This window comes from Sorex fumeus, unplaced genomic scaffold (genome assembly GCF_029834395.1).
Source record: "Sorex fumeus unplaced genomic scaffold, SorFum_2.1 ptg000002l, whole genome shotgun sequence".
In the NCBI taxonomy this organism is placed as follows: Eukaryota; Metazoa; Chordata; class Mammalia; order Eulipotyphla; family Soricidae; genus Sorex; species Sorex fumeus.
In genome coordinates this window covers 81,953,249-81,979,753 of record NW_026606059.1, presented here as the reverse complement: position 1 = coordinate 81,979,753, position 26,505 = coordinate 81,953,249, and the positions used below count along the sequence as shown (strand labels likewise).

The window sequence follows — 26,505 nt, the reverse complement described above, 5'->3', positions numbered from 1 at the left end:
TTCTAAGTTTCTATTGTACTCTTATAGACAGTCTACAAATATAGATACATTCAGCATCAAAATACTTTGTAGTTTTTAAGAAATCTGCCCATAACAATCTTACATAAAAACAAATGTGTGAAAGACGATTATATAATTATTTTATCACTATATCTTTCTGACTACTAAGGATGTTTTCCTTTTACCTACAAATATCTGTTTTCTCAAAATTCATGTTTTTGTTACTTTACTGACCTCACTTGTATGAATCTCAAACCAAATTTTAATGCTCTATGCAACTGGAACAAGTTACTAAAACAAGAAGACAGTGTGTATACTTCTCAAGCATTTACTAAGAAAAAGTATGAAATAAATTAAGAAGCTTTTATTTTATTTTTGGTCTGAAGGCCGCCCCTTGGCAGAGCTCTGGCATTCCTGGGGGGGCTTACCATAAGGGGTACCAGAGACTGAATCTGGGTGGGCAGCAGGCAGGGCAACTATCTTATGCACTGTACTAACCCGGCAGCCCCTGTGCCCTGATTTTAAGTTATTATGATAAGTAGCCAAACAATCTATACAGCATTGTCTCATTATTTGGTAAATGATTTTTTTTGTAGGCGAACTAATGATTGGTTCATATTAATAACCCAAGTATCTTGGGGGAAAAATCAGTAATCTGTAACTGTTACAGGCAGAGCTTCAATGCATAGCCAGGAGACCAATCCTGCCACTGTGCCATTCAAATCTCTGTGGTCTTTAACATCCGCCTGGTCTTAAACAATGAGAGACAGACCTCTCCTACAAAGGTCACAGTTTCATTCCTTTCTCCTTAGACTTCTGGCAAGTTGCGGGGGCTGAAGAGACAGTACAGGGGCTGATGCTGGTTGGATGCCAGCATTATCCCTGGTCCCCCGCACACCTCTAGAAATGACCCCTGAACACCGAGCAGGAGAGCCCCCGAGCACTGTCAAATGTGACCCAAAACAAAGGTCCTGGCAATTTTTGCTTTATATTTCGAGACTTTATATTTCGAGAGATTATCACAACAAGCTCCCGGGAGAGCACAAGGCAGAGTCTCCTATCCTGTGTCTGACTATCCTCGCCAGGGCCCAACAGCTGAAGACCTGCAGGCCCCAACCAAGGCCTTACTGGGGCCACTCTCCACACACTTGGATAAGCCTCAGACATAACAGAACTGGCAGAGGAACCCAGGTGTGTGGGACCCGGGGCTGAGATCTCCAAGCCTGCACGGTTTGGGACTGGACCTGTCAGTAGCTAGACAGTTACACCCTCCAACTGCCGTGTAACCCCAACAAAGGCCAGGATCCAGAGATTATCACAACAAGCTCCCGGGAGCGCGCGGCCTGTGGCCGCGCGACTATTTATTTACTTTTCTCTAAATTTTCAGGGTACCTTAAATATCCTTAAATATCCAACCCGCACGGCAGAGCCTGGCAAGCTATCCGTGGTCTATGCCAAATAGACCAAATTGATATGCCAAATCCAGTAATAAATGGATCTCATTTCCCTAACCCTGAATATGCAGAGTCGAGAAGGATATGGAAGGAGAGGCTGATAAAACACCAAGGCAGACATAGGCTACCAAAACGCAGAAAAACAAAAATGATTGTCTGTACTTTTAATGCTCGTACCCTGGCATCTGCTGCATCCATTGAAGACCTTATGGTACAAGCACGAAAGATCAAGTACGACATCATTGGTCTGACCAAAACGAGAAGACATCAATTCCATCATGCTGTTTTCGACACTGGAGAAGAACTGTTCCTTGGAACATGTGATAAAAGAGGCGTCGGTGGTGTCGGTATCCTTGTCAACACAAACTTAGTCACGAGCATTGATTCATTTGAATGCCTAACAACCCGAATCGGACGATTACACTTGAATAAATGTGGCTCACTACCGGCAGTTTCTATCTTTGTTGTCTATGCACCAACATCCAGTTATGGTGAAAGAGAAACTGAGAAATTCTACATGGAGCTGGAAAAATTCTATAAAGAAGATCACACCTTCTACAAGATCATTGTCGGTGATTTTAATGCCAAGATAGGACCAAGAAGATCAGTCGATGAACTCCACATCGGAACCCATGGCCTGGAATGGAACGAACAGGGTGACAGACTGTCTGAGTTCATCATGTCAACCAAAACCTTCCATGGTAACTCACAATTCCAAAAGGCTGAATCTAAACGTTGGACATGGGAGTCTCCCGATGGACGGTTCCACAATGAAATAGAACACATCATATTCAATCGGCGGTTTTGCCTAACCGATGTTGCTGTTGTCCCAAAATTCCAAATGGGATCAGACCACCGTCTTCTTCGTGCAAAATTCTACCTCACAGAACGAGGAGAAAAGAATGCAAGGTTTAAGAAGAGGACTCCCAGAACAACCACCAACTGGGAACTCTTTGGCTCTGTTGCGGCAACATGGGAAGATGCCATCATTGACAACATTGATGAGGAATACGATCGAATGATTCAGCACCTCCATGATTGTGGAAGGAATGCCAAGAGAGAGATAACCACAAAAAACCGTCTTTCTTCGAACACTCTTGAACTTATTCGCCAACGTGGCTTGGCACGTGCCTCAGGCAACCACAAGCAAACGTCCGAACTGGCAAAACAGTGCAGAGAAGCCATCAAGGATGACCTCAAAAACAGGAGAGCAGCAGTACTGGTAGATGCAGCAGAAGCTGGGAAAAACATTCGTAATGCCCGCCTGTCCTTCACCAACTACAAAACCAAGATGACTGCCCTCCGACATCATGATGGATCTATCACATCTTCCAGAAGGGCAATGGAGAAGATTATTCATGACTTCTACTCAGATCTCTTTAATAGCCACATCCACTTGCCCACATACCACATACCAAATGATGGATATGTCGTTCCCAATGTTCTCCCTTCCGAAATCCAACATGCCATCTCGTCGGTAAAGAAACAAAGAGCACCTGGCCCAGACAAGATCAGACCTGAACACCTGAAGAACTTACCATCAGTACTCATCAAAACATTGGCTCGACTCTTCACACGCTACCTGTCTGAATGCAAGGTTCCATCCCAATAGAAAACCAGCAAGACTGTACTACTATACAAGAAAGGAGACATCCACAACATTGGCAACTATCGCCCAATCTGCCTATTGTCTATCATCTACAAACTATTCACTCGAGTCATCCTGAATAGGATTAGCAGAACACTAGATGAAGGACAACCATGTGAACAAGCTGGATTCCGAAAAGGATTCAGTACCATCGACCATATCCACACAGTAACCAAGCTCATTGAGGTATCTCGGGAGTTCAAGATGCCACTCTGTCTAACGTTCATTGATTTAAAGAAGGCCTTTGATTCTGTTGAGACGGAAGCGGTCATAGAAGCCCTAGCCAATCAGGGCGTACAAACTCAATACATCAGGATCCTTCGTGAGCTCTATTGCGGATTCACTACCAAGATCTCACCATTCTACAAAGAAGTAATCATCCATATCAAGAGAGGGGTTCGGCAGGGTGATACCATTTCACCAAAACTCTTCAGTGCCACCCTCGAGAACATCATGCGACGGCTGGAATGGGAAAACATGGGAGTGAAGATAGATGGTCGGCAACTACACCACCTCCGCTTTGCTGATGACATCGTTCTAATAACACCAAACATCAACCAAGCGGCACAAATGCTGAACGACTTTGACCATGAATGTGGAAAGGTCGGACTACTGCTGAATCTTGCGAAGACAATGTTTATGAGAAACAGCCTTGTTCCTGACGCTCCATTCGCTCTCAACGGAATCACCATCTCCGAATGCAACAGTTATATATACCTAGGTCGAGAAATCAACATGATGAATGACCTGGCACCTGAGTTGCACAGGAGGAAGAGAGCGGCTTGGAATGCCTTCAAGAGCATTGAAGAAATAACTAAAAGGACAAAGAACCTCCAGCTACGAGCACATCTCTTTGATTCCACTATTCTTCCTGCATTAACATATGCCTCAGAGACCTGGACCCTACAAAAACAGGATGAGAACACTATTCGGGTCTCTCAAAGAGGAATCGAAAGAACTATGCTTGGAATATCACGATTCACTCAAATGAGAGATAGAATCCGGAGTTCTGATCTTCGTCAACGCTCAAGAATCAGGGACGCTGTCTCATTTGCCAAGACATCAAAAATAAGATGGGCTGGACACGTAATGAGGTTTACAGACAACCGCTGGACTAGAGCCATTACTGATTGGATTCCACGAGACATCAAAAGATCACGTGGACGCCCACCTATAAGATGGTCAGACTTCTTCGTCAAGACCCTAAATGATCGGTTTGAGGCTCTACATGTTCCTAAAACGAACAGATACCATTGGGCTACGCTAGCACGCAACCGGGATGAATGGAGATGTTACTGGCACCCGCTCGAATAAATCGATGAATAACGGGGATTAAGTGATTAAGTGATTTCGAGACTTAGTTCAGGTCAGGTCTGCCGCATCACTCAGAACTATTCCTAGAATAATATGATGGTCTCCTTGACCAAGTTGTCTTCTCACCTATTATTAACATTACTGACTGGTTGTCTGTCAGTAACTGAGTAACATAGGGTTGAGACAAGAAGAACCACTATAAATGATTTAAAAAAAAAAGGGGGTTATTTTATGGAACTGAACCACTTTAAATTGTAGGATCTGGCTAAGCAAGTGTACAGAACTGTTACTTCTGCTGGACAGAAGCCTCTGAGCCTCAGAGCAGGTGATCAAGAAGGGAAGAAGAAACCAAAATGCAGAAGAGTCAGGACAAACTGGAACTCATCTATGACCAACCTTGATGCTGTGGGGGGCTGATGTGTAAGCGGGCACCTTCACTTCTGACTCAGGACTAGCCCCTTAAAGAAGCTGCAGAGGATTCCTGAGGAGCTAGAGAAGTGAGGCCCGGCTACTGCCCAAGGCCCACGGGTAAGGGTATCAACTGCAACAGAGTTCAACCTACATGAAACTTCTAAACAAAAACACAAATTCCATCTTACACAAATTTGTGTGTGTGTGTGTGTGTGTGTGTGTGTGTGTGTGTGTGATTGACCTACAACCACCGTCAAATGAGAAGTCTAGAAAACAAAGTTCCAGCTCAGTAATGTTAACTTTATACTAAGACATGGCACCTGCATAGGTAATTTCTTTCTATATAATTGTTTTAGACTTATCTCTGGTAAATGGCTGAATTTTTTCTTTCCTCCTACCTAGACTCTCTTAACTATCATTGTTGATTCATTTACATGTACTGGGATTTATGACTTACAGACACTTGTCTAAAAAATGTTAAAAAATCAAAAAGACTTGTCTTCTAAAATGCAAGTAGTGACTGTGCTACAGATATATGCATGGCTGATCCGCATTTCTGATTTTCACGTGCACAACTGTTTACTTACCACTTCTCCAGCCGAGGCAGCCAACATGTGCTTCACAGGCACCAAATATGAAGATGAATCAGTGTGCAAAGAACTTTTCACATATTCATAGGTGATAAAAAAAGCAGAAGCTGAAATTTAAAATAAGCCAGTCTTTCAAAAGCTAAACACATATTCAAACTTAATATTTTAAAAATCTAAACTCTAATGATAATAAAGGTTACAGTTAACATATATTTTCCCCACCCACTTAACAAAACTCACCATTATATGCCCCAAATTTATAAAAGACAAAATTTATGCCCTGAAGAAGCCTAAGGGCTAACCTGGCATTAACCACTTTAAGTACTAAAGCCTTAAGTACAAAATTAAAATTAAAGTCTTTAAGTACAGCTCGTCCAGGACATTTTTGGAATTTTTTGTTTTTTGTTCTTGGGCCACACCCAGCTATGTTCAGGGCTTGCTCCTGGCTCTGCACTCAGGGGTCACTCCTGGCGGATTCAGGAGACTCTCTGGGCACCAGGGATTGAATAGGGTCCGCAGCGTGCAAGGTAAGCACCCTACCAACTATACTGTTGCTCCGACCCCTAAAATCACAACATGTTTAGTGAGCTTTTCATATGGGGTATAAAGTCAAGGGGGCTGAAGAGACAGGTCAGGTGTTAAGGCCTTTTTCGCGATGTTGAGCTAATCTGAATCCCTAGCAATATATATGGTTCCAGAGCATCATGCAGGGGTCACTACTAAGTACAAAATCAGGACTAGCCCCTGAGCACTGTCAGTTGTGGTCCTAACCTCTTACACACATGCTCCCAAATAAGGAAAAGGATGTAAGTTTTTATGATCCAAAATATCTTTGGCCAAGAAAATAAATGGTCGAGAAAAATTAGCTACACAGACTTATAAGCAAGATGAAACTGAAAACATGTACTTTAACCCAATAAACCCAGGCTACCCCAATCACCATGGCTAATTTTTGCTACATCAGCTCCTCAAGGCAAGAGTCAACTCTTTGAGGAGGGAGGAGGGGGTGAGGAGGAGTCTGCTCAGAAGTGCTCGGGGAACTTAGGGGCCACTCAGGGTAATTCTTGGCCAACCAGCCTACAGATTCTGAGCAGCACATTGGGGCTAGAGGTAGCGAGAACCATCCAGTGATGATCACCCTAGGGATGCTCAAGGCCTCCACAGTGACACTCAACAGTTCTGGGAGGGACCGCAAAGAACTGACCTGGCAGTGCTCAGGGGACCATATGGGTGGGGGAGGGAGGGCTAAAACTGAAGTGTATTCAGCTGCATTCTCAACTACACAACAAGTCTAAAGATCTTCCTTGTACTATATGCAACTTTCATTAACGGTAAGTGAATGGCTCAAACACTCAAAAGGTGTTTGAACATAGTCACATTGTAGTCAAGGACAATGGAAACAGTCCCAGAATTTAAGAAATCTGGAGCAGTGGTTTTCTGAGTAAGAATATTAAGTATGTAAGTGAGTGTGTGTGTGTGTGTGTGTGTGTGTGTGTGTGAGAGAGAGAGAGAGAGAGAGAGAGAGAGAGAGAGAGAGAGAGAGAGAGAGAGATCAATGCTTGAATGGTATTTTGGTTTTTCTTATTTGCTTTTGAGTGTTACTCAAAGTATTAGTAAACAATGGAAGTATCTGGGCCAAGCAGATGCATTCTTTGCATCCTAGGGACCCCAGTTTAGTCACCAATACCCCCTGGTCCCCAACACTACCAGGTAGAGCTCAGGAGGTCCCCAGCAGCACAAGATCCAAATAGCACAGCATTCTTGGGCTCCAGCTCACAAATATCTGACCCAGATGGTTGGATCTGGCCAGCACTGGCCACCAGTCATCATGAATACTTCTTGGGATCCACCTTCCCCCCAAACATACACACACAAAACTAAGCATCCGAAAAAAATGTAGTAAGTATATTAATTAAAACAAATAGTACAGGGGCTCGAAAGGTAGTCCAGTAGGTAAGGCACTTGACTTGCATATAGTCAACCCTGATTTCATCACCAGCACCCTGAATGTTTCCTGGAGCCCCAACAGGAGTGATCCCTGAGCTCAGAGCCAGGAGAAAGCCCTGAATACAGCTGGGTGCGGCCCCTAAAAATAATAATAATATCAATTAAAGAATAAGAGGGCCATACATAATATGACTTAAAAAACAAAGCAAAAGTAAGTCACTGAAAGGAGATTATTCAAGAGAAAGTCGGTGGTAATCAACTGCATCATCCAAGAGCAAGTTAGTCAGGTAAGTTTAATGCCTTAAATCCATCTGCTCCACAGAATTTTAAAGGCAGCAGTAATTTCCACACAGGTTACCTGGGAAACTACCCAAACTCCTGGTATCCAAGCAATCTATATACCAGTCAAACCTCTGGAGGTAACAACAGCATCTGTGTTTTAAATTTGCTGTAGTTGTTTTTAATGTATTTGTGGGGACGGAGGGCTGCGCCACATCTAGCAATGCTCAGGGGGCCACACATGGAGCTGGGGATCCAAATCAGGATTCGGTCACTGCCACATGCAAAGCACATGAATTCCAGCCTGTACTATTTCTCAGCCCCAGCATCAGGACTTCTTTGGGGGGTTGTGGGGTGAAGGCACGGCTGGGCCACACCCACAGTGCTCTGGACTTCCTCCTGGCCGAGCACCCAAAGATCACTGCTGCCATTGCTTCAGGGGACCATATGCTGTGCTGGGATCCAACCCAGGTCAACCAGTTAAGTGCCCTACCCACTGTACAGTTTCTCTAGCCCCAGCATCAGCACTTTGTAAAGATGGCAATGTGAGGGGCAAGGCTGAGAACCACTGCTCTAAGGCACCATAAAACTGGAACAACACATTAAGGAATCTAAGTGGAATTTTAACACCAAAATCCAGTTTTAGAAGAGGGATCGTATTTTTTCTATTGCAATCAGCTGGAAATCTATAGCACTAGCTGATTCAAAAGTTTAACATGTTCAGAAAATAAGTTGCAACCCATAAGCCATTATCTTGGCTTCATAACAGTGAGAAAAAAAATCAATAGAACTTTTACCATTAGGGAAGGATCCAATAGCAGCAGAAGGAACGCCAGCATATATTCCACGAAAGCCACCAGCCTTCTTAAATCCCTGGGGACTCTGCAGTCTGGTTTTAATGGTATCCAGTGGAAATAATATCAAGTCCACAAAAACACCTGCTACACCACCAGCCTTCAAGAAAGGGAAAAGGTGGGAGAGAGAAAAGGAGCAAAAGGTTACAAGAAACTGCTAATCCCTGACACAGAAAAAAAAAAAATCAATAAAATAAGCCTTCTGTCATTGGGGGTAAAGATGTTTTTAAAGTAGAGATTTAAAAAGTAAAGATTTTTAAAAACCTTTTTAAAGATGTGTTTCCCCCATTCTCATTTTGGTTGCAGGACCATGGTTTACAACATTGTTACTCACACTTTCCATGCATACATCATTGTACCAGCATGCTCACCCCCAGAGAGCCTCCTGCCGTCCCCCAGGATCCCCCAGTGTCCCCCCCAAGACCCCTCCCCTAAGTAAGCTCAGTTCTGTAGAGAAAATCTCTAGCTCCAACGCCTTTGGCCATTTGTTGTTTCCTCACTGAGTCTCTTTATATCCCACATATGGGATTTTTTTTCCTATTGTGGAGGCGGTGACACCTACACATATACAGATGAGTAGCACTAAATTCCGGAAATTCCACAAAATAGTCACACTGGCAGAATCAAAGGACCTTTCGTCGAGATATTTTGGGAAAATATCATTATTGCATTATATTTTCAGTTGTAGCTCTTAATGATTTTATTTTGAATGCATTTATTGATGTGTGTGCTTGGGATCACACCCAGGGCCTCCCACGCTGCCAAGCAAGTGCTCTGCTTCACAGCCATCCCCAGCCCCACCTTTGTGATGGTGTATCACGACCAGAGCACCAAGCTAAGCCAGCAAGAACCCCACGCGCTTGGGAAAGAACGGCCACCCAAGATTTCCTTCTGGAGAGTTTAGTGGCCTTTCCCAAGTCACAGGAAAGATTCAGAAGTAATGCAGACCTTTTTTTTTTCTTTAAAGTCAACCATCTTCAACACTTTTCTCACTTCTGTGAAAAGATTTTATAAAAACTCTAGCATGAAAATAAAATATTTTGCCTGTTTTCATTTCTCAAAGCACAAAGAGAAGTAAATTCATTGTAAGAATGTCTTGTTATGCCTGGATTCTTATGAAATGTGCAGCACTGCACTCTCATTTTCTCTTTAATCTTAGGAGAGCGTTCAGAGAAATGCTTGCCAGGGCTGTTAAATTTTAATCAATAAGGTAATTACTCTTTTAATCTATGTGGCTACTTTGCATGCATTGATTTTTTAACCATTCTTTCATCAGGATTCTTACCTTGTGAGAGTGAAATGACCAAATCAATCTACTTACACAGTAAACATGAATCAAAAGTTACTAATTGCTTCTGCGGAGCTCAAACTTCTCTAACTCAAGTGTCACTAAAATTCATGAGGCTTTTGGAAAACTGAAAAATAAGTGGAAGGGCAGGATTTCCTGCCCCCATGCCAGGTTGTCTTCACTGGGAGCCCTCAGAGGTGGGTGGGTTCAGTCTCCCTCCCTGCCCCAAGCAGAACCCCGGCAGCCGAAAACCTCCAGAACCCAGCCACAGTCATGCTCAAGACTACTCTCCACACACTCGGACGAGCCTCCCGCATGAAGGAACCGGTAGAGGAACCCAGGTGTTCGGGACCCAGGGCTGAGATCTACAAGCCTGCTCGGATCGGGGCTGGGTCTCCTCCACCCAGATCCCCTGTCGCTTGGCAGCCACTCCCACAAACTTGCCCAGCGCCATGTAATCTCGTCAACGGCTAAGATCCAGAAACTATGAAACAAGGCTTCCCAAAGACAGCGACAGAGTATTCCCTGTAGCTGAGAGACCTCTTGTACTCCAGCCCCCTGATGTGCCTACAGTAAAGTAGCGCACGTTTCTTGGTTTCAGCGCACTTGCTTGTATTCTCTTATATGTGGGCTGAAATGGCCCATGGATGAAACACAACAGCCTTCTCACACTTTCCTCTTATTGTGGTGGTAAGATGCTCGCTTGTGGGTGGGTGTTTGAATATCATCTGCAGTAAACTATTGTGAACTATTTATGGAAACGAAATGTATAAAAATCACCCAAAAAAGGGGAAGAACAGTTACATGGCAGTAAGACGTTTAAGAGTTAAATAAGAATTTTAAGCAGATATAGAATTTCTGCATCAGAAAAAAGACTGACAGTATTACATAGAAAAAGATTGACAGCATTACTCAAACATAACTGTAATATTCAAATGAACTAAATCAGTTATATCCTTATAGATCCAACCAAGTTTTTTTCATTTGGTCTGAGAAATATGTTTTACATATAGTCATTTATCAAAAAGTTCATCAAGCAAATGACTAGATGATGGTAGCTTGCACTGAAAACTGCAAGAACATGGGGCCAGAGTATACGACAGCGGGTAGGGCACTTGCCTTTCACGTGGCTGACCCAGGTTTGATCTCCAGCACCCCCAAGCCTTCCTGTAGTGATTACTGAGTACAAAGCCAGGAGTAAGCCTTGAGTCCCACCAGGTGTACCTCTCCCCCTTTCCCCCACAAAAAAAGAAAGAAAACTGTAAAAACTATGTAAAACCCAGATGAACAGAACTTAACCCAGATGAAACAGTAAGCCTTACTATAGTGTAACAAGGATGTAATACCTTGTAATACTTTGATATTATATGAATGAAATACACCTCTCTATTATAATTTAACCAGTGTTAAAAATGCTAGTAGCCGGTATGAGGATGAATCTCACCAGTGCTTTGAAATTACTATGTAAATTTTAAAAAGCAAGAATGCAGGGCCAGAGCAATAGTAGAGTGGGTAGGGTGCTTGCCTTGCATACAGACAACCCGGGTTTAATTCCTGGCATTCCAAATCTTCCCTCATGTACTGGCAGAAGCAATTCCTCAGCGAAGAGCCAGAAGTAACCCCTGAGCACTGTGGGGTGTGGCCCAAAACAAGCAAACAAAAAAGAGGCAAGATTACATGCAATAGTTTTTTAAAAGGTGGCTGACTCAACAATAGGGAGAAAAAATTACTGATGCTCGACTAGAGAATAAAACCAAACCATTTGTCTAATTTCCAAACAAAACACCGTCCTCCCATTGTCCATGAACTTGCTCAAGCGGGCCCAGTAACGTCTCCATTTTGAGACTTGTTGTTACTGTGTTTGGCATATTGAATATATGCGGGTGAGATACTCTCGGTAGCTTGCCGAGAGGGGCGGAGGAATCGAACCCAGCTCAACCGGGCCGGGTGCGCGCAAGGCAAATGCCCTACCACTGTGCTATCGCTCCAGCCCTTGTCTGATTTACCTGAAGAAAATCAATTAAATAGCAGCTAACAACCACCCAAAACATTAACATGGCTTCTCTGGGGAACATTCCTCCGTGACATTCTCAGGTTCTCTAAAAAAGGAGCCCAGTGAGTGATCACCGCATCATCTGCTCTCTGCAGTGTGTCTTCTTCCCTGCTTATTCATCCCCCCTGTAGTGATCTTTTTACGATTATGATCTAATCATAAACATTCCTCAAACAGAATTTTTATCTTGCCATTTCTCAGCCCATAGCCCTTTCAAATATGTCCACAGCTCAAAAGATAATGGGGGAAAAAGTGGAACTTCTAGATCCACCGATCCCTCCACCCGCCACCCCCAGCAATTGCACCTTCCTTCTTAGCATCTCTCCTTTTCTCCAACTCACCTAATGTTCCTCATGTCTAGGACTTCATACACAGGCTCCTTATGGAGGAGCCTAGATTTAGATTTTTCTGTTACTTATACACCAATCTTAATTTTAACTCTGTAACTGAGTACATGGCTATTTGTTTAACATCTGTGTGTCTGTTCTCCTATATGTTTCCTGCACCAGCACACAGCAGGCACTTAATCGGGCAGGGATTCACTGATCTTAAAAATGCTTGAATTAGGGGCCCACAAGAGTCAAGAGGGTAGGGAGCTTCCCTTGCATGCAGCCAACCTCACATCCCATATGGTCGATCCCCATTAGGAGCTATCCCAAAGCTCTATTACTTTTGCTATGATTACTGCATATATTATTCCAATTCTGCTATATTATAGTCTGACACACCAATATTTTTAAGACCTTCCAAAAGATTGAAGAGTACATACACCTACTAAATTCATAGAAAACCTAGTAAGTAGCGTCCAGAGAGATAGTAAAATAGGCAAAGTGCTTGCCCTGCACAAGGCTGACCTCAATTTGATCCCCAGCACCGTATATGGTCGGTCCCTCAAACACCACCAAGAGTGATCCCTGAATACAGAGTCTGGAGTCCTGAGCACGGCCAGGTGTGGCCCAAAAAACAAAAAATAAGTAAAATAAAACCTAACAATCAGTTCATACATGAAATCTGTAAAGTCCCTCACTGGTAATCACAACTTAGAGGTTTCAAAAATTTCTGGTTTGGGGACTTATCACACAGTAATACTTGGCAAGAACAATTCAGCATCAAGTTCAAAAGCTTAAAGAGAGGGGGCCATAGTGATAGTACAGTGGGTAGGGCACTTGCCTTGCACATGGCTGATCTGCCTTCAATCCCCGCAACCCATATGGTCCCCGGAGCTCGCCAGGAGCATTTCCCGAGTGCAGAGCCAGGAGTAATTCCTGAGCACCGCAAGGTATGGCAAAACAACAACAGTAGCAGCTGCAACATCAAGAGAGGGGCTGGAGCAACAGCACAGCACATAAGGCCCTTGTCTTGCATGCAGCTGACCAGAGCTCAATCCCGGACACAACATCGGGTGCCCGACACACGGCCAGGAGTGACCCCTGTGCACAGAGCCAGGAGTTTAAGCCCTGGGGACCGCTAGGTGTGACCCAAAAGCAAAAACATCCTGGGGACTCTCCCCTTGATCAACCCGACAGGCCTCCACTCCTCATGCGACTGTTGGAAGGAAACACTGACATGTATACTGCATGCCAGGCACTGCACTTCATAGCCAACACCTTACTCAATCCTCCATGTCTCAGCAATCCGGTCTCTCTCTCTCTCTCTCTCTCTCTCTCTCTCTCTCTCTCTCTCTCTCTCTCTCTCCTGCATGCACTCAGCACTCCAGCAGTGCTGCTAGCCTACGACGGGTTAGGCATTGCTAGAACTTCCTCGGGGGCATCACACTTCCCCCAGACTCCCCTTACCTTGGCATATGGCCACTCCATGTCTGGACCACTTCTATAAACCCTTTTAACGGCTTCCATTATGCTTCAAACAAAATCCAAATTCATTTTCTAGTTTTTGTCTTGAGGCCACACTCAGCTGTGCTCAGGGCTGCCTCCTGGCTCTGCACTCAGGGACCATCTGAGGTGTTGGGGATCAAACCTGGGGCAGTCACAGGCAAGGCAAGAGCCCTACCCACAGGGACATCTTTCTGGCCCTGGCCCACAAAAACACCTCAGTCGGCGCTCACTCTGAACTCACCTACACACTAGGCCTCAGACCCCCCTTATATCTGAAGCTTTTTCCACCCGAGGGTTTTCGCACTTGCTAATTCCTCTGAACCTTCCCTGGAGTTCAGCGAAATGCCTTGTTCCCTCCAATCTTTTTAGGTCTCAGTTTAAATGACACTTTCTCAGAGCACTGCTGGGATCAAACCTGGGTTGATCAATCAATCAAAGTAGGTTGTAAGGGCTGGAGAGTGTAGAGGGTTAAGGTATTTGCTTGCAAGCAACTGAACCCTGTTGAATCCCCAGGACCAGGAGTAAGGGCCAGGACTAAGGCCTGATCAGCACCACCGGGCGTGGCCCAAAACCCAAAAAATAAAAACATCCCGGGAGTCTCTTCCCTTGATCAACTCTCCTGCCTTCCACTCCCTGTGAAGCTGTACGAAGGGAATGTCGAGACTGTACTGGCATGCCAGAAGATCACCGAACAAAGAGTCGGCAGTAAACAAGACCTGAGCAACACTGGGTCCAAATCCTCCCCACCCCTCATAAGTAGGTATCTAGTAGTAGTAGTATTCTATTCTCTTTAACTCATTTCTTTGATAGTACTCATCATAATGGGTTTGGTTTATAAGGCTTTATCAAGGTTTTCAAAGAGCAAAGTACGTGGAGATAAACCATGTGCTAAATGAATAAAATGATTTGCCTTTGCATACAATGAAATACAACTTCCCAGGTCAGAGAGACAGTACAGTGCACAGGGCGCTTGCCTTGACACAGCTAACCTGAATTTAATTCCCAGCACCCCATAAGATCTCCTCAAATCCTGCCTGGGCACTGCCAGGAATGGTTAAGAAAAATAAAACTTCCTTGAAACTCTACTCATTGATCTTGATTTTTTTTTCCCCTCTGAAATACATTGAAAAAAATCACATTTTCTTGCACATCCAAGCTTTAATAAAAATTTATTTTTTTAATAAAAATTTAAAACTCTTGGGACTGGTGCGATAGCACAGCGGGTAGGGCGTTTGCCTTGCACGCGGCCGACCTGGGTTCGATTCCCAGCATCTCACACGGTCCCCTGAGCACCGCCAGGAGTAACTCCTGAGTGAAGAGCCAGTAGTGTTGGGTAACATTGCTTTGTCCTTCAAGAAGTTTAGGTTTAATCTGGTTACACCCATCACGGTGCTCCTGAAGCACTTCCACTTCCATTGTGTTTATCGGTAAACAGTCTTCCCTATGCTCTCCCACCCAGTTAATCAGCTTTCCCCTTAATCAGACTTTGTTAGTTTGTAAGATCAGTTTCCCAGAAATCTATGATTTTATATGTATGAGTGAAATATTGCCTTTCTCCTCTCCTTATGCCTTATGAACAGTTTACTTTAAAGTAATATCCTTTTTGTATAGATACAGGAAGACCGTTAACATTATGCTTTGTAATTTAGGATTTGATTGGCCTTGAATATTATTCACTCCTGGGCATCTTTCTCGACTTAAGCCTCAGTTGCCCATAGTTCCTAACACCCCAAAAGCAGGGTCCCGACGAGGGACTGAATGGGCCCAGGGCAAGCGGTGAGCTACCCTGGCAGCGAAATGGGCCAGGCCAAAGTGCCACGATTCTTAACTATAAGTTAAGAGTTTGATCATGGACAAATGCTGTCATGATCCAAGGTAACGACAAGACTAGGATCCTGCTAGGGGTGGGAAAGACTATCTGGCCTGAGCACCGTAGTCTGAGATCGAGATGGCCCTAGGAGAGCAATTCTATAAGTTTAAGATATTTCTTACTGTATCCATACAAAATGATTTATATTATATTCTTGTACGCTTGTCGGTCAAAGAGAGGAGAGGCACGCCCATGGAATTCTGCTCTAGGGTGGGTCCTCCTGCTAAGGAAGGATCTGTCCTAGGAACGGTCTTCCCTGAGGCTAAGATTTCTACCCCTGTTGATCTCCACCCCTATTGATTGTGACCACACCTATGTCATTGTCTTCCCGAATTGCTCTTGGAGGGGGATATAGGGACAGTAGATTGGGCAAAGGGGGGAGAGAGAGAGAGAAGGGGAGAAGAAGAAAGAATCAGAATAAACTACGACTAATACCAACCAGCCTGGCCTTCGTTCCTTCCCCCGCCTGACCATCGCCATCGACCTCTCCAGGGTGGTAGGAGGGTGAGACTACCGAACGCGGGTGGCGGGAGAGATAGAGCCGCCGCCGTGTGGGTGCCGAGCCCCCAAGTTGTGTGAGTTTACACACAGTAGTAACCCCTGTGCATCGCCAGGTGTGACCCCCCAAAAAATTTTTTTTAAACTCTTGGGTCAGAGAGATAGTACAACAGGTAAGCTGCTTAACTTGCACATGGCTGACCCAAGTTCCATCCCCCAGCACCCCAATATGGTTCCCCAATCCCCGCCAGGAGTACAAAACAGGATTAAGCTCTAAGTACAACTCGATGTAGCCCAAAAACAAACACAGGGAAAAAAGAATTTAAATTATTATTCTTTCTGCACGTATGAGCTCTGGGTAAACACACACACACACACACACACATCCTACCATTGTTTTATTAACTCGTGTGTGTGCACACATACACACATCCTACTATTCTTTTATTAACTCTTACACTCACCTGTTCTTAGCAACTGCTTCTGTTATTTCAGAGATTGGCAAGGAGCTAATAAGTGGACAGAATTCCATGTAACACTGACTGGATCGTAACACTACTCTACAACCCTTAGAAATATTTAATAGATGTCCCTGTGTGGTTCTGATTAATTTACCTAACCCCTTTGTAGCTCAATTCCCTCAATTGGATAACCAAGATAAGATTTTAACTTTGTCAGAATTAAATGATTAAATGAGAAATCTATATAAGGGGGGCTGGAGCAATAGCACAGCGGGTAGAGTGTTTGCCTTGCACACGGCCGACTTGGCCGGCCAGAGTTCGATTCTTGTGCCCCTCTCGGAGAGCCCGGCAAGCTACTGAGAGTATCTCCCCAGCACGGCAAAGCCTGGCAAGCTACCTGTGATGTATTCGATATGCCAAACACAGTAACAACAAAAGTCTCCAATGGAGACGTTACGGGGGCCCACTCGAGCAAATCAATGAACAACGGGAGGACAGTGCTACAGAGGGTGCTATATAAGGGGGAGAAAGAGAGGAGAGAGAGAGAGAGAGAGAGAGAGAGAAACATCCTTTCTTCTGGGACAGGAATGCTGTTAGACCAAAAAAAAAAAAAAAAGGGAGGGGCTGCTGGAGTGATAGCACAGTGGGTGGGGCGTTTGCCTTGCATGCGGCTGACCAGGGTTCGATTCCCAGCATCCCATATGGTGCTTCAAGCATGGCCAAGAGTAATTCCTGAGTGTGTGAACCAGGAGTAAACCCTGTGCATCACTGGGTGTGACCCAAAAAGAAAAAAAAAAAGTGAGCATGGTAACATTTGTACCTCTAAAATCTAGCTCAGTGAAGTTTCAACAATTCTAGATTTAAAACCATTAGTCCATATTTCTGGTTAAGGTTCCACTTTTCTCTACTAATACTCTGAACTAGTCGCCCCGTAATGTTTACCCTAACATACTTCTATGTTAGGATAAAATATTTCACTATTGTCTCTCAACAGACTGAGCTAAAGAAGCAAGTCTATCTCCTATTCATTAAATTATATCAAATACCTGCAACAACCAACATTTGATAACTTAATTACATTCCTCTGGAGGTTTGGGGGGGAGAGCTCCCGAGATGACTCAAGGGCTTTGCACCCCACCCTGGAGCTACCCCCCAGAACAGCACCACTGGATTCCAGATGCACTGAAATAGTGGCTGTCGATCCTGACCTGTTCACTACTGCATGTGGTAAGCCCTAGTAGGTTATAACTAGGTTATAACAAAGGCTTCGAACTGTTTATTAAATGATTTCTTTTGTACTGGGGGCTTCTTTTGGCTTTGGTGTTAACAAGAGTTGATTCTTGTTGCTCTCGAAGGAATCACAGTCAAATCGCCTCATAGCACATCTATGCAGGAAGGCTGGACTACTCGGAAGCAGTCACATACAAACTGAACCAATGAATGAATGTCACAGTCCGGGCAGGAAAAAAAAACACGTACATACAGCAAAACCACAACTTCAGTCTTGGACGAGAGGGGGTGTGAGCGACTTTGCGCAAGCACTTTTTGTTGGATCGCATGATTCCCTAACGCCAAATCTCGGGGGCGGGGTGGGGGCGGTCACGTGATTAAAGGTCTGTTTTTCCTTCCGGGCATCACCAAACGAAAAACCAGGTCCTGGAGCACCCAGACTGCTCGCAACCTCCTCGGGGTAGAAACTGCGAGACGGAGCCGAGGTCCAGCGGTCCCGGGAGAGACCCAGCGGCTGCCTCCCACAGCCGCCCCCGGTGACCCCAGGACAGCCCAGCGCGCAAAACCGGGAGGAAGAGCTCCGGCGGCATCGGGCACAGAGGCCCACCGCCCCGCACTCACCAGCAGCGAGGCGGTCAGGCCAGGCCGGTCCATAGCCCGCGGGCGCCGTCCGGCCTACGGCTGCAGGGCGAGCACGAGCGGGTCGCGGCACCGAGCACAGGGCGCCGCCATCTTGGGGCGGAGCCTGCAGGGCCACTTCCGCGTCACGGGACCTCCGACCCACACCAACTCCACGTGCGACGGAGCGGGCGGGGCTGCCGGGGGCTCAGTAGGAGGAGCGAAGGCCCGGCGGGGGGCCCGGAGCGCGGCTGGAGCCAGTCTCGCGATGCTTCCCCAGTCTCGAGGCAACGGCGAGCCGTCTCGTGAGGAGAAATCTCGCGAGCGGACGAGTCGTCCGTGGCCCTGAACGTGCGCCCCCGGGCGGAGCTTGGCGCGGGTCGGAGGCGTGCGCCGGCTCTGGGGTCCGGCCCGGCGACGCCGGGCTTTACCCTCTCCGGGCTTGCTTGGGTCTCATCTCTTGATTTTGATCTGCACGTATTTTGATTTTTCCAAAGAACTGTCAGATTAAAGATGTAGACGTGTAGATAAGGACGTGGAGAAAACACTCGAAAAGTTTCCTTGTTCACGCCAAAAGCCAGCCTTTTCCACTCCTACTGGCCGTTGCCAAACCGCAAACGTTTGTTGCAGTTTACTTTCTGGTCCCTGTGCTAGCAATATGCGCACTTCGAAGCTCTCTTTAAGTGGCTAATAAAAGGCTTAGAGTAGAAGGCCATTACATTAGCACTGTAGCACTGTCCTCCTGTCATTGCATTGATTGCTCGAGCGGCCCAGTAACGTCTCCATTGTGAGACTTTGTTGGTACTGCGTTTGGCATATCCAGTGTGTCATGCGTAGCTTGCCAGGCTTTGCCCTGCGGGGGCCAGAAACTCTCTGTAAGCTTGTCAGCTCTCTGAGAGGGGCGCAGGAATGCAGGAATCGAACTCTGGTCGGTCGGGCAGCCGCATGCAAGGCAAATGCCCTACTGCTGTGCAATCGCTCCAGCCCCTACATTTATCAAGCACCATCTAACTTTATATAATGTGTGTGTACATGGATGACTTACAGATTCCTCATTTAATAGAATCTACTTGTCAAGTAAACACCGTAACCATCTTCCTGAAGATCCATATGCTCCAAGATGTTCATTTCCATTTCAAATTTCAGAGAACATAGCAGAACCAGTCCTGATATGTTAATGCTCTCTTCATCTTTCTTCAAAGCCCTTGCATACAAAATTGTATTTGCTTTCTTCAATCTATCTTACATACCACTGCTAAAATCTTTATTCTTTTCTAGATAAAGTGATATAAAAAATGGTGGAATGCCTTTAAGGTACCCCAGGAATAGACCAGAGAAAGGCATTTGCCTTGCATTCCGTCAACTCTACTCCACTTATGGTCCCTGAGCATAGAACCTGACTAAGTCCTGAGCACCATCAGGTGTGGCCCCTAAACCAAAAAACAACTACGAAAACAAAAAGCCATGGAGAAATTTAATATGATGACTATTTATCCTTGGGAACATTAAAAATGATTTTTCCTAGGACTGCAGAGATAGTACAGCAGGTAGAGCTCTTGCCTTGCATACAGCCAACCAGGGCTTAATCTTCAGCACCACATGCACCACGTATGATTCCCAGAGACCCACAGATGTGATCCCTGAGCACAGAACCAGGAGTAAGCCCTGACCACTGCCAAATGTGGTCTGAAAAAAAATGTTTTCCTATTTTCCTTTTGCTCTTCTGGGCATTTCTAATTTATTGCTACCACAGTGATTTTGTGATCATTAAATCATTTGTTGTTGACCTAGCTTTATCTGACAAGCTTTCAACTAAAGCTAGGTCAACAGCAAATGATTTGTATTGCTTAATTTTTTAGCCCTCTCTATGAACAAATTTATATAAACCTGCCTAGACTTTACAAAGAATGAATCAGTTATTTACCATAATTGGGTTTTGTTTAATATTTGACCCAAGGCAAAGTGTTTACTAGACTTCTATGATTATATATATATATCACTTTCTCTCTCTCTCTACACACACACACACACACACACACACACACACAGATTTTCCAGATAAGTAATGATGCTTAACTAAAATTTACATTTTCTAACAAAGATCAACACTATTTTGGGTGGAGAAATTATTCTAAAATCTTATGTTTTGTGCACTGAGTCCCCATAATGTGGCATGCCTGTCACATTGAAATATAGCTCTGAAGTGCCATTGCTATGATTGCTCCCCCTGTTGAAGTGACAATTGATAATTACAGCTCACCCCATGACGTCTAACCCAGATGATGATGATAGTAAAAGATCTTTCTCAGCCATTAACCATTGTTATATTCAAGGACAAACCAAGCTATATATTTGCAATATATATAAAAGTCTGGCAAACTCCCCGTGGCATAACCAATATGCCAAATACCAGTAACAATGATGGGTCTCATTCTCCTAACCCTGAAAGAGCCTTGAGTATGGCACTTCTTAAAATCTCAGGGCTAGGATGAAGGAGACGTTACTGGGACCTGTTCGAGGCAATCAACGAACAACAGGATGATCGTGATCGTGATATATAATAATGGTAAAATCTAAATGGGGGTTGTGATCTTCCCAATATGTCACCATTAAATTAGTCTTTTGACTAAGTCCTACTAAGAATTTCATTTTCTTCAAGTTAAGTTCATTAATTTGTGTTTACCACATGTAAGTATTCCTGGACTTAGCAAGTCCAAGAACACACATTTTTTTTTTGCATATGGTGCTCAAGAGACCATGCTATACTGGGGATTGAACCAAGGACTCCCACATGCAAAGCCCATACTCCAGTTCTTTATGCCATCTTCCCAACACTTAACAACAATCTTTCTTTATAAACATCTCATCATGGTTCCACAAAACAGAGATCCTAGATAAGAAGTCAGCCTCTTGTCCAATGTATTTATCCTTGATGCCCAACCCTTTACCTAATCCTTCGGAGACACGCTTTCTTCTCTCCTTTCTCTGCAGAACACCCAAGGTGAGACCTTCAAAATCATAACTGAATGACTGAACCAATTGTAAGTACCTTGTCTTGAGCCAGGGAGAAAACCCAAAGGACTGGTGCTCATGCTTTCCTTAAGAGAGACCCAAACTCAGTCCCCAGAATTACATGGTTCACTGGGTACTGTGCTGTACTATCCCCTAAACACTGCTAAATCCAAGACAAATAAATAAAAATCTTCTCATAGTACCATAGCCCAATCTGGACATCTCTGTGTGAGTAAAAGAAATTGCAACCATCTTGTGTTATACCCTATGTACACAGCTATTTCCCTGTCTGCATTCTAACTTAATCCAAACTGTCACCTCATGATTTAGCTATTGTAACCAAACCTGGACTCCTGTTTTAATTATATTTTTCCCAGCAATACAATTATTTCTTTTCCTAGTGGTTCTTTATGTATAAAGATAGTACAAGTAGAATGGGCACTGGTGAAGGGACAGGTGTTTCATCATGGTATGACCGAGACTTAAACCCCAAAGCTTTGCAACTGCTCTCATGGTGATTCAATAAATAAATTTATAAAAAAGAAAAAAAAAGTAAGGCAGAGTTCATGCCCAATTCAATCAGCCTATTCAATGGCTGAATAAATGGCAATACTCCTACATTTAAAAAAGAAAAAATTCTATTTGTACTACTCCTTGAGAGTTTCAATGATGAAATCCTTTAGTCAACTTCTGCCCTATTAGGAGGTAGGGAGTGAAGAAGGGGGAATGGAGGGAGGGAGAGGGGCAGAAGGAAAAGAGGGAAGGCAAGGTAATTAAGAAAAGAAAGATAACTGTCTTTGAGAATTTTTCTGCAACCAAAATGTTCATCAGCAAATAAATGGATTTTTAAAACCAGGTATATTGAAAGCATAATAGAATAGTAGCACAGTAGTACTGTCCTCCCATTGTTCATCGATTTGTTTGAGCGGGCACCAGTAACATCTCCATTGTGAGACTTGTTGCTACTGTTTTTGGCATATCAAATACAACATGGGGAGCTTGCCAGGCTCTGCTGTGCGGGTGGGATACTCTCAGTAGCTTGCTGGGCTCTTGGAAAGGGATGGAGGAATTGAACCCGAGTCAGTCACATGCAAGGCTAACGCCCTTCCCGCTGTGCTATTGCTACAGCCCAATAGAATAGTACTGTGTTTAAAAGCAATAAAAGGAGAGCCATAGCAGTAGTACAGCAAGTAGGGCGCTTGCCTTACACACTGCTGACCAGAGATTGTTCCCCAGCACCCCATATGGTCCTACAGCACCAACAGGGTGATCCCTGAGTGCTGAGCCAGGAGTAAACCCTGAATACAGCTGAGTGTGGCCTTGAAACCAAAAAATAGAAAATAATTTTTTAAAGCGACAATGGGCCCCTCCAAAATAAAAAAGGAGCAAAATTCTTACTTCTTGTAGTAAAACTGAACCCTGAAGATATTAGGCAAAAGTGAAATAAGCCTGTCACAAAAGGACAAGTCCCACATGATTATGTTTATAATATGCTCACCTTGTCAGAGTAGAATGGTGCTACCAAAGGCTGGAGGAGGGAGAGGTGTTGATTGAGTATAGAGTACAAGTGAGAGCTGAGACCATTCTGAGGATGGCGCATAATGACAGTTGTACAACAATGTGAATGTTTTTAATGCTAGGAATCCTAGATGGTGAAAGTGCTTGTTTTAATGTTATGGCAATTTTACCACAATTAGCAAGACACTTTTTCTTGACAGGACGAAGAACACATTCTCTATATTTCACATTTAAAATATGAAGCATTCTCAGGTTGGGGAGATAGTACAATAGGCAAGAATGCTTGTCTTGTATATGTTTGACCTGGACTCGATCCCTGACACCCACAGGGTCCCGCAAGCAGGAATGATCTCTGAGCACGGAGCCAGGAATAAGCCCTGAGCACAGCTTGGTGTTACATCAGAGTTGCAAGAGAGCAAAAGGAAGGGAAACAGTAATAAGAGCTCTGGCTGTCTCGCAAGGTTCTACAATAGTTCACTGATCTTAAAAACTTTCTAGGAATAAAGGTTTTACTTTAGATTTCCATTTACCACACCCCCTCATCAATAGATACCTTGCTGTTATTTTGTTCCATCTTCATTGCAAAGTTTCTCAAGAGTTCTTTGGCACTCTGGTCTTTTTACTTATGACCTACCTTCTCTCAGGCATATACCAGACCTCCATTTGAAAGGGCATGCCCTCTATTCTTCTGAGCTACCAGCATGTGTCCTAAATGAACATGTTAGTTTTTCATGTCATAGGCAAAACAAGAACTGTCTTGATCTGTCCCCAGCTGATTCCAGTGTTTTAATTTATATTTTCCCAGCAATACAATTATTTTTTTCCTAGTGGTTCTTTATTTATAATGTAGGTTGAAGCAATTGTTACAAGGTAGAAGGGAGACACATTACACAACTGTTATTTATAGAGGTTTAGAACAAAAAACTGCACAGGGTGAGGTCAACTCTCAGTACAAACTAGCAACTAAACCACAATAATTTACCTCTAGAAAGGATTTCTTTATTCTCAGCTGTGACACTGCTTTTACATTATGCAAAAATACAAACAGAACTACCCAAGGTAGTTCTCCAGGAGATTAACTCAACAATAAAATCTCATCTAAAGAGATTACTCCAGATTACTAGGAGATCTGTTCAAGGGTGGGATACCAACAAGGGTGTGTTCTTTCCTCAGCCAGTAATATACTTAAATAGTGGTAGTAAATCTACTTCTAATATTTCTAGCAATGTCATTCTGTATGAGCACAGTAAAAGATATAAACTTACAGTTTGGTTCTTCCTGAAGACATCTCACTATATATTCTGCAGTCCTTCAGGCCAGGTTAGTCTTCCTAGTCCCAGCAGGGTCCTAGTCTCATCATTACTTTTGAATCATGACAGTATTTGTCCGTGATCATGCCCTCAACTTATAGTTGAGTATCGTGGTGCTTTGGCCTGGTCCGTTTCAATGCCAGAGTAGCTCACAGCTTGCCCTGGGTCCATTTAGTCCCTCGTTGGGCCCCTGCTTTTGGGGTGCTAGGAACTAAGGGCAACTGAGTCAAGAAAGCAGATGCCAAGGAGTAAACATTATTCAGAGTCAATCAACTCCCAAGTTACAAAGATAATATTAACTGTCTTCCTGTGTCCATATACCAAGGTCATTGCTTTAAGGTAAACTATTCAGAAGACATAAGGAGAGGAGAAAGGCAATATTAACTCATAATACAAGTTCAGTGTCATAGAAAGATCTGACCTTACGAATTAATGAAATATGATTAGGGAAATAAGCTGATTAACTTATTGGGGAAGAGAGCATAGAGAAGTAGTCACAAATAAACAAAAGAATGGGAGTGACCTGGGAACACTGGGATGGGTGTGACCCAGTAAACCTAAGCTACCTGGGGGAGGACAAAACAGTGTTATCCTACAATCAAATATTGTGAACTACTTTATAAAACTAAAATTAAATTTAAAGCCAAGAAAAAAATGGTCAGCTTGTCCCTCTGTTTCATCAGTCTTCTGATTCAATGCTGATATTGTGAAATGATCACATCCTCCAAATTATTACAGAGACTGTGTACCACCTATAGGGTCATGTGTTCTACAGTATAGTTCAGTATCTTTATTCTTTTCCATTTGGAGGCCTTTTGTAAAAATTAGCAGCTATTTTCTATTTTTACCTTGAGCCTGAGTGATCTGGTCCATGTCCGCTGCTTCTACCCCATCACCCACCAGGTGATCTTTCTTTGTTATTGAAATTTGAGCAATGCTCCACTTTTAGGTCCCTCACACAAACCCATCTTATCCATCCTGTGTGTTTCACAGCCTGGCATAAGCCTACTACCACACTCCTTCTTACATGACCCTCCTGAAGTGCTTCCTCAGAGTACCCACCTCTTCATATCAACTGAGTCCCCATTTTCCTTCTGTAGCAACTCCCCACCCCCAATTGTTATCTCCATTTATAAATCGCCATTTGTATGTTCCTCTCTCTAACATCTGTCTCAACCACAGGCTATAAAATGAAGTCAGGAACAGAACTAGCAAGATAATTACTGGGCTTCCGTGTAAGACACACAGTATGGGCACAATTGTTGAAATGAAAGAAAGAAGGAAAGTGTAAGGAAAGGAGGGAGAGGCTAGAAAAACCCAGGTGTCACCATTGCTTCTTTAATTCTTTAGTTCTGTAACAGATTTATTGTGCATTTAAGAAGGATCAGTCAGTTTCTGAGAGTCCTGGAGACCAAGCTCAGGAGTCTGTAATGCTATTAAAAATTTCAGGGCATGCTTTTCCCCAGGAAACTATACCTCTCTTATTTTTTGACAATTGGAAACAAATAGCTAAAGCAATTCTTGGGAAAAAAGAAGATGGGGGACATCACGTTCTCCCCATAGTACAGCAAATTGTACTATAAAGCCATAATAATTAAGACAGCATGGTAAATTTAAGACAGTAAGAATTAAGACGGCATGGTACTGGAACAAAAACAGACCTGCAGACCAGTGGAATAGGGTTGAACATCCTTACACATACCCTCAAATATACAAGCATATAATCTTTGATAAGGAAGCAAGAGATGTGAAGTGGAGCAAGGAAAGTCTCTTTATCAAATGGTGCCTACAAAGCTAGACAGCTACATGCAAAATAATGGGCTCAGAACTCTACCTAACACCATGCACAAAAGTCAGATCAAAATGGATTACAGACCTCAACATCAGACCAGAATCCATAAGGTACTTTGAAGAAAAGTCCAGCAAAACCCTCTATTACATTGAAGCCAAAGGTATCTTCAGGGACGAAATGATGAAAAAAATGGAACCGTCTTAAACTAAGAAGTTTCTGTACCTCAAAAGAAACAGTGATCAGAACACAAAGACAGTGTACAGGATAAGAAAGTGCCTGTGACCCTTGTATAAGGGGTTAATATCAAGGACATACAAGTCACTGTTTGAACTCTACAAGAAGAAAACATCCAATCTCATCAGGAAATGGGAAGATGAGATGAACAGAAACTTTCTCAAGAAATCTGAATAATCAGGGAGATGCACATCAAAACAACTAAGACAGCATCTCATACCACAGAGACTGGCACACATCCAAAAGAACAAAAAAAAAAAACTGGTGTTGGTGTGGATGTGGGGAGAAA

The 26,505-nt window shown here is 43.8% G+C and overlaps 1 protein-coding gene across 3 annotated transcripts in view; it reads right to left on the bottom strand.

Annotated features, from left to right (window-relative positions):
• The window catches only part of LOC130045885 (mitochondrial S-adenosylmethionine carrier protein), a 139,011-nt gene extending 120,525 nt beyond the window's left edge, over nucleotides 1-18,486 (bottom strand). For all 3 annotated transcript variants that reach the window (XM_056138793.1, XM_056138868.1, XM_056138952.1), the window contains exons 1-3: nucleotides 18,354-18,486; nucleotides 8,441-8,597; nucleotides 5,415-5,524 (exon numbers count right to left, since the gene is read on the bottom strand). In XM_056138793.1, coding sequence (XP_055994768.1) covers nucleotides 5,415-5,524; nucleotides 8,441-8,597; nucleotides 18,354-18,386 — 300 coding nt within the window. In that variant the 5' untranslated portion in view covers nucleotides 18,387-18,486. The remainder of the gene's footprint in view (nucleotides 1-5,414; nucleotides 5,525-8,440; nucleotides 8,598-18,353) is intronic.
• Between the last annotated feature and the right edge of the window lie 8,019 nt (nucleotides 18,487-26,505).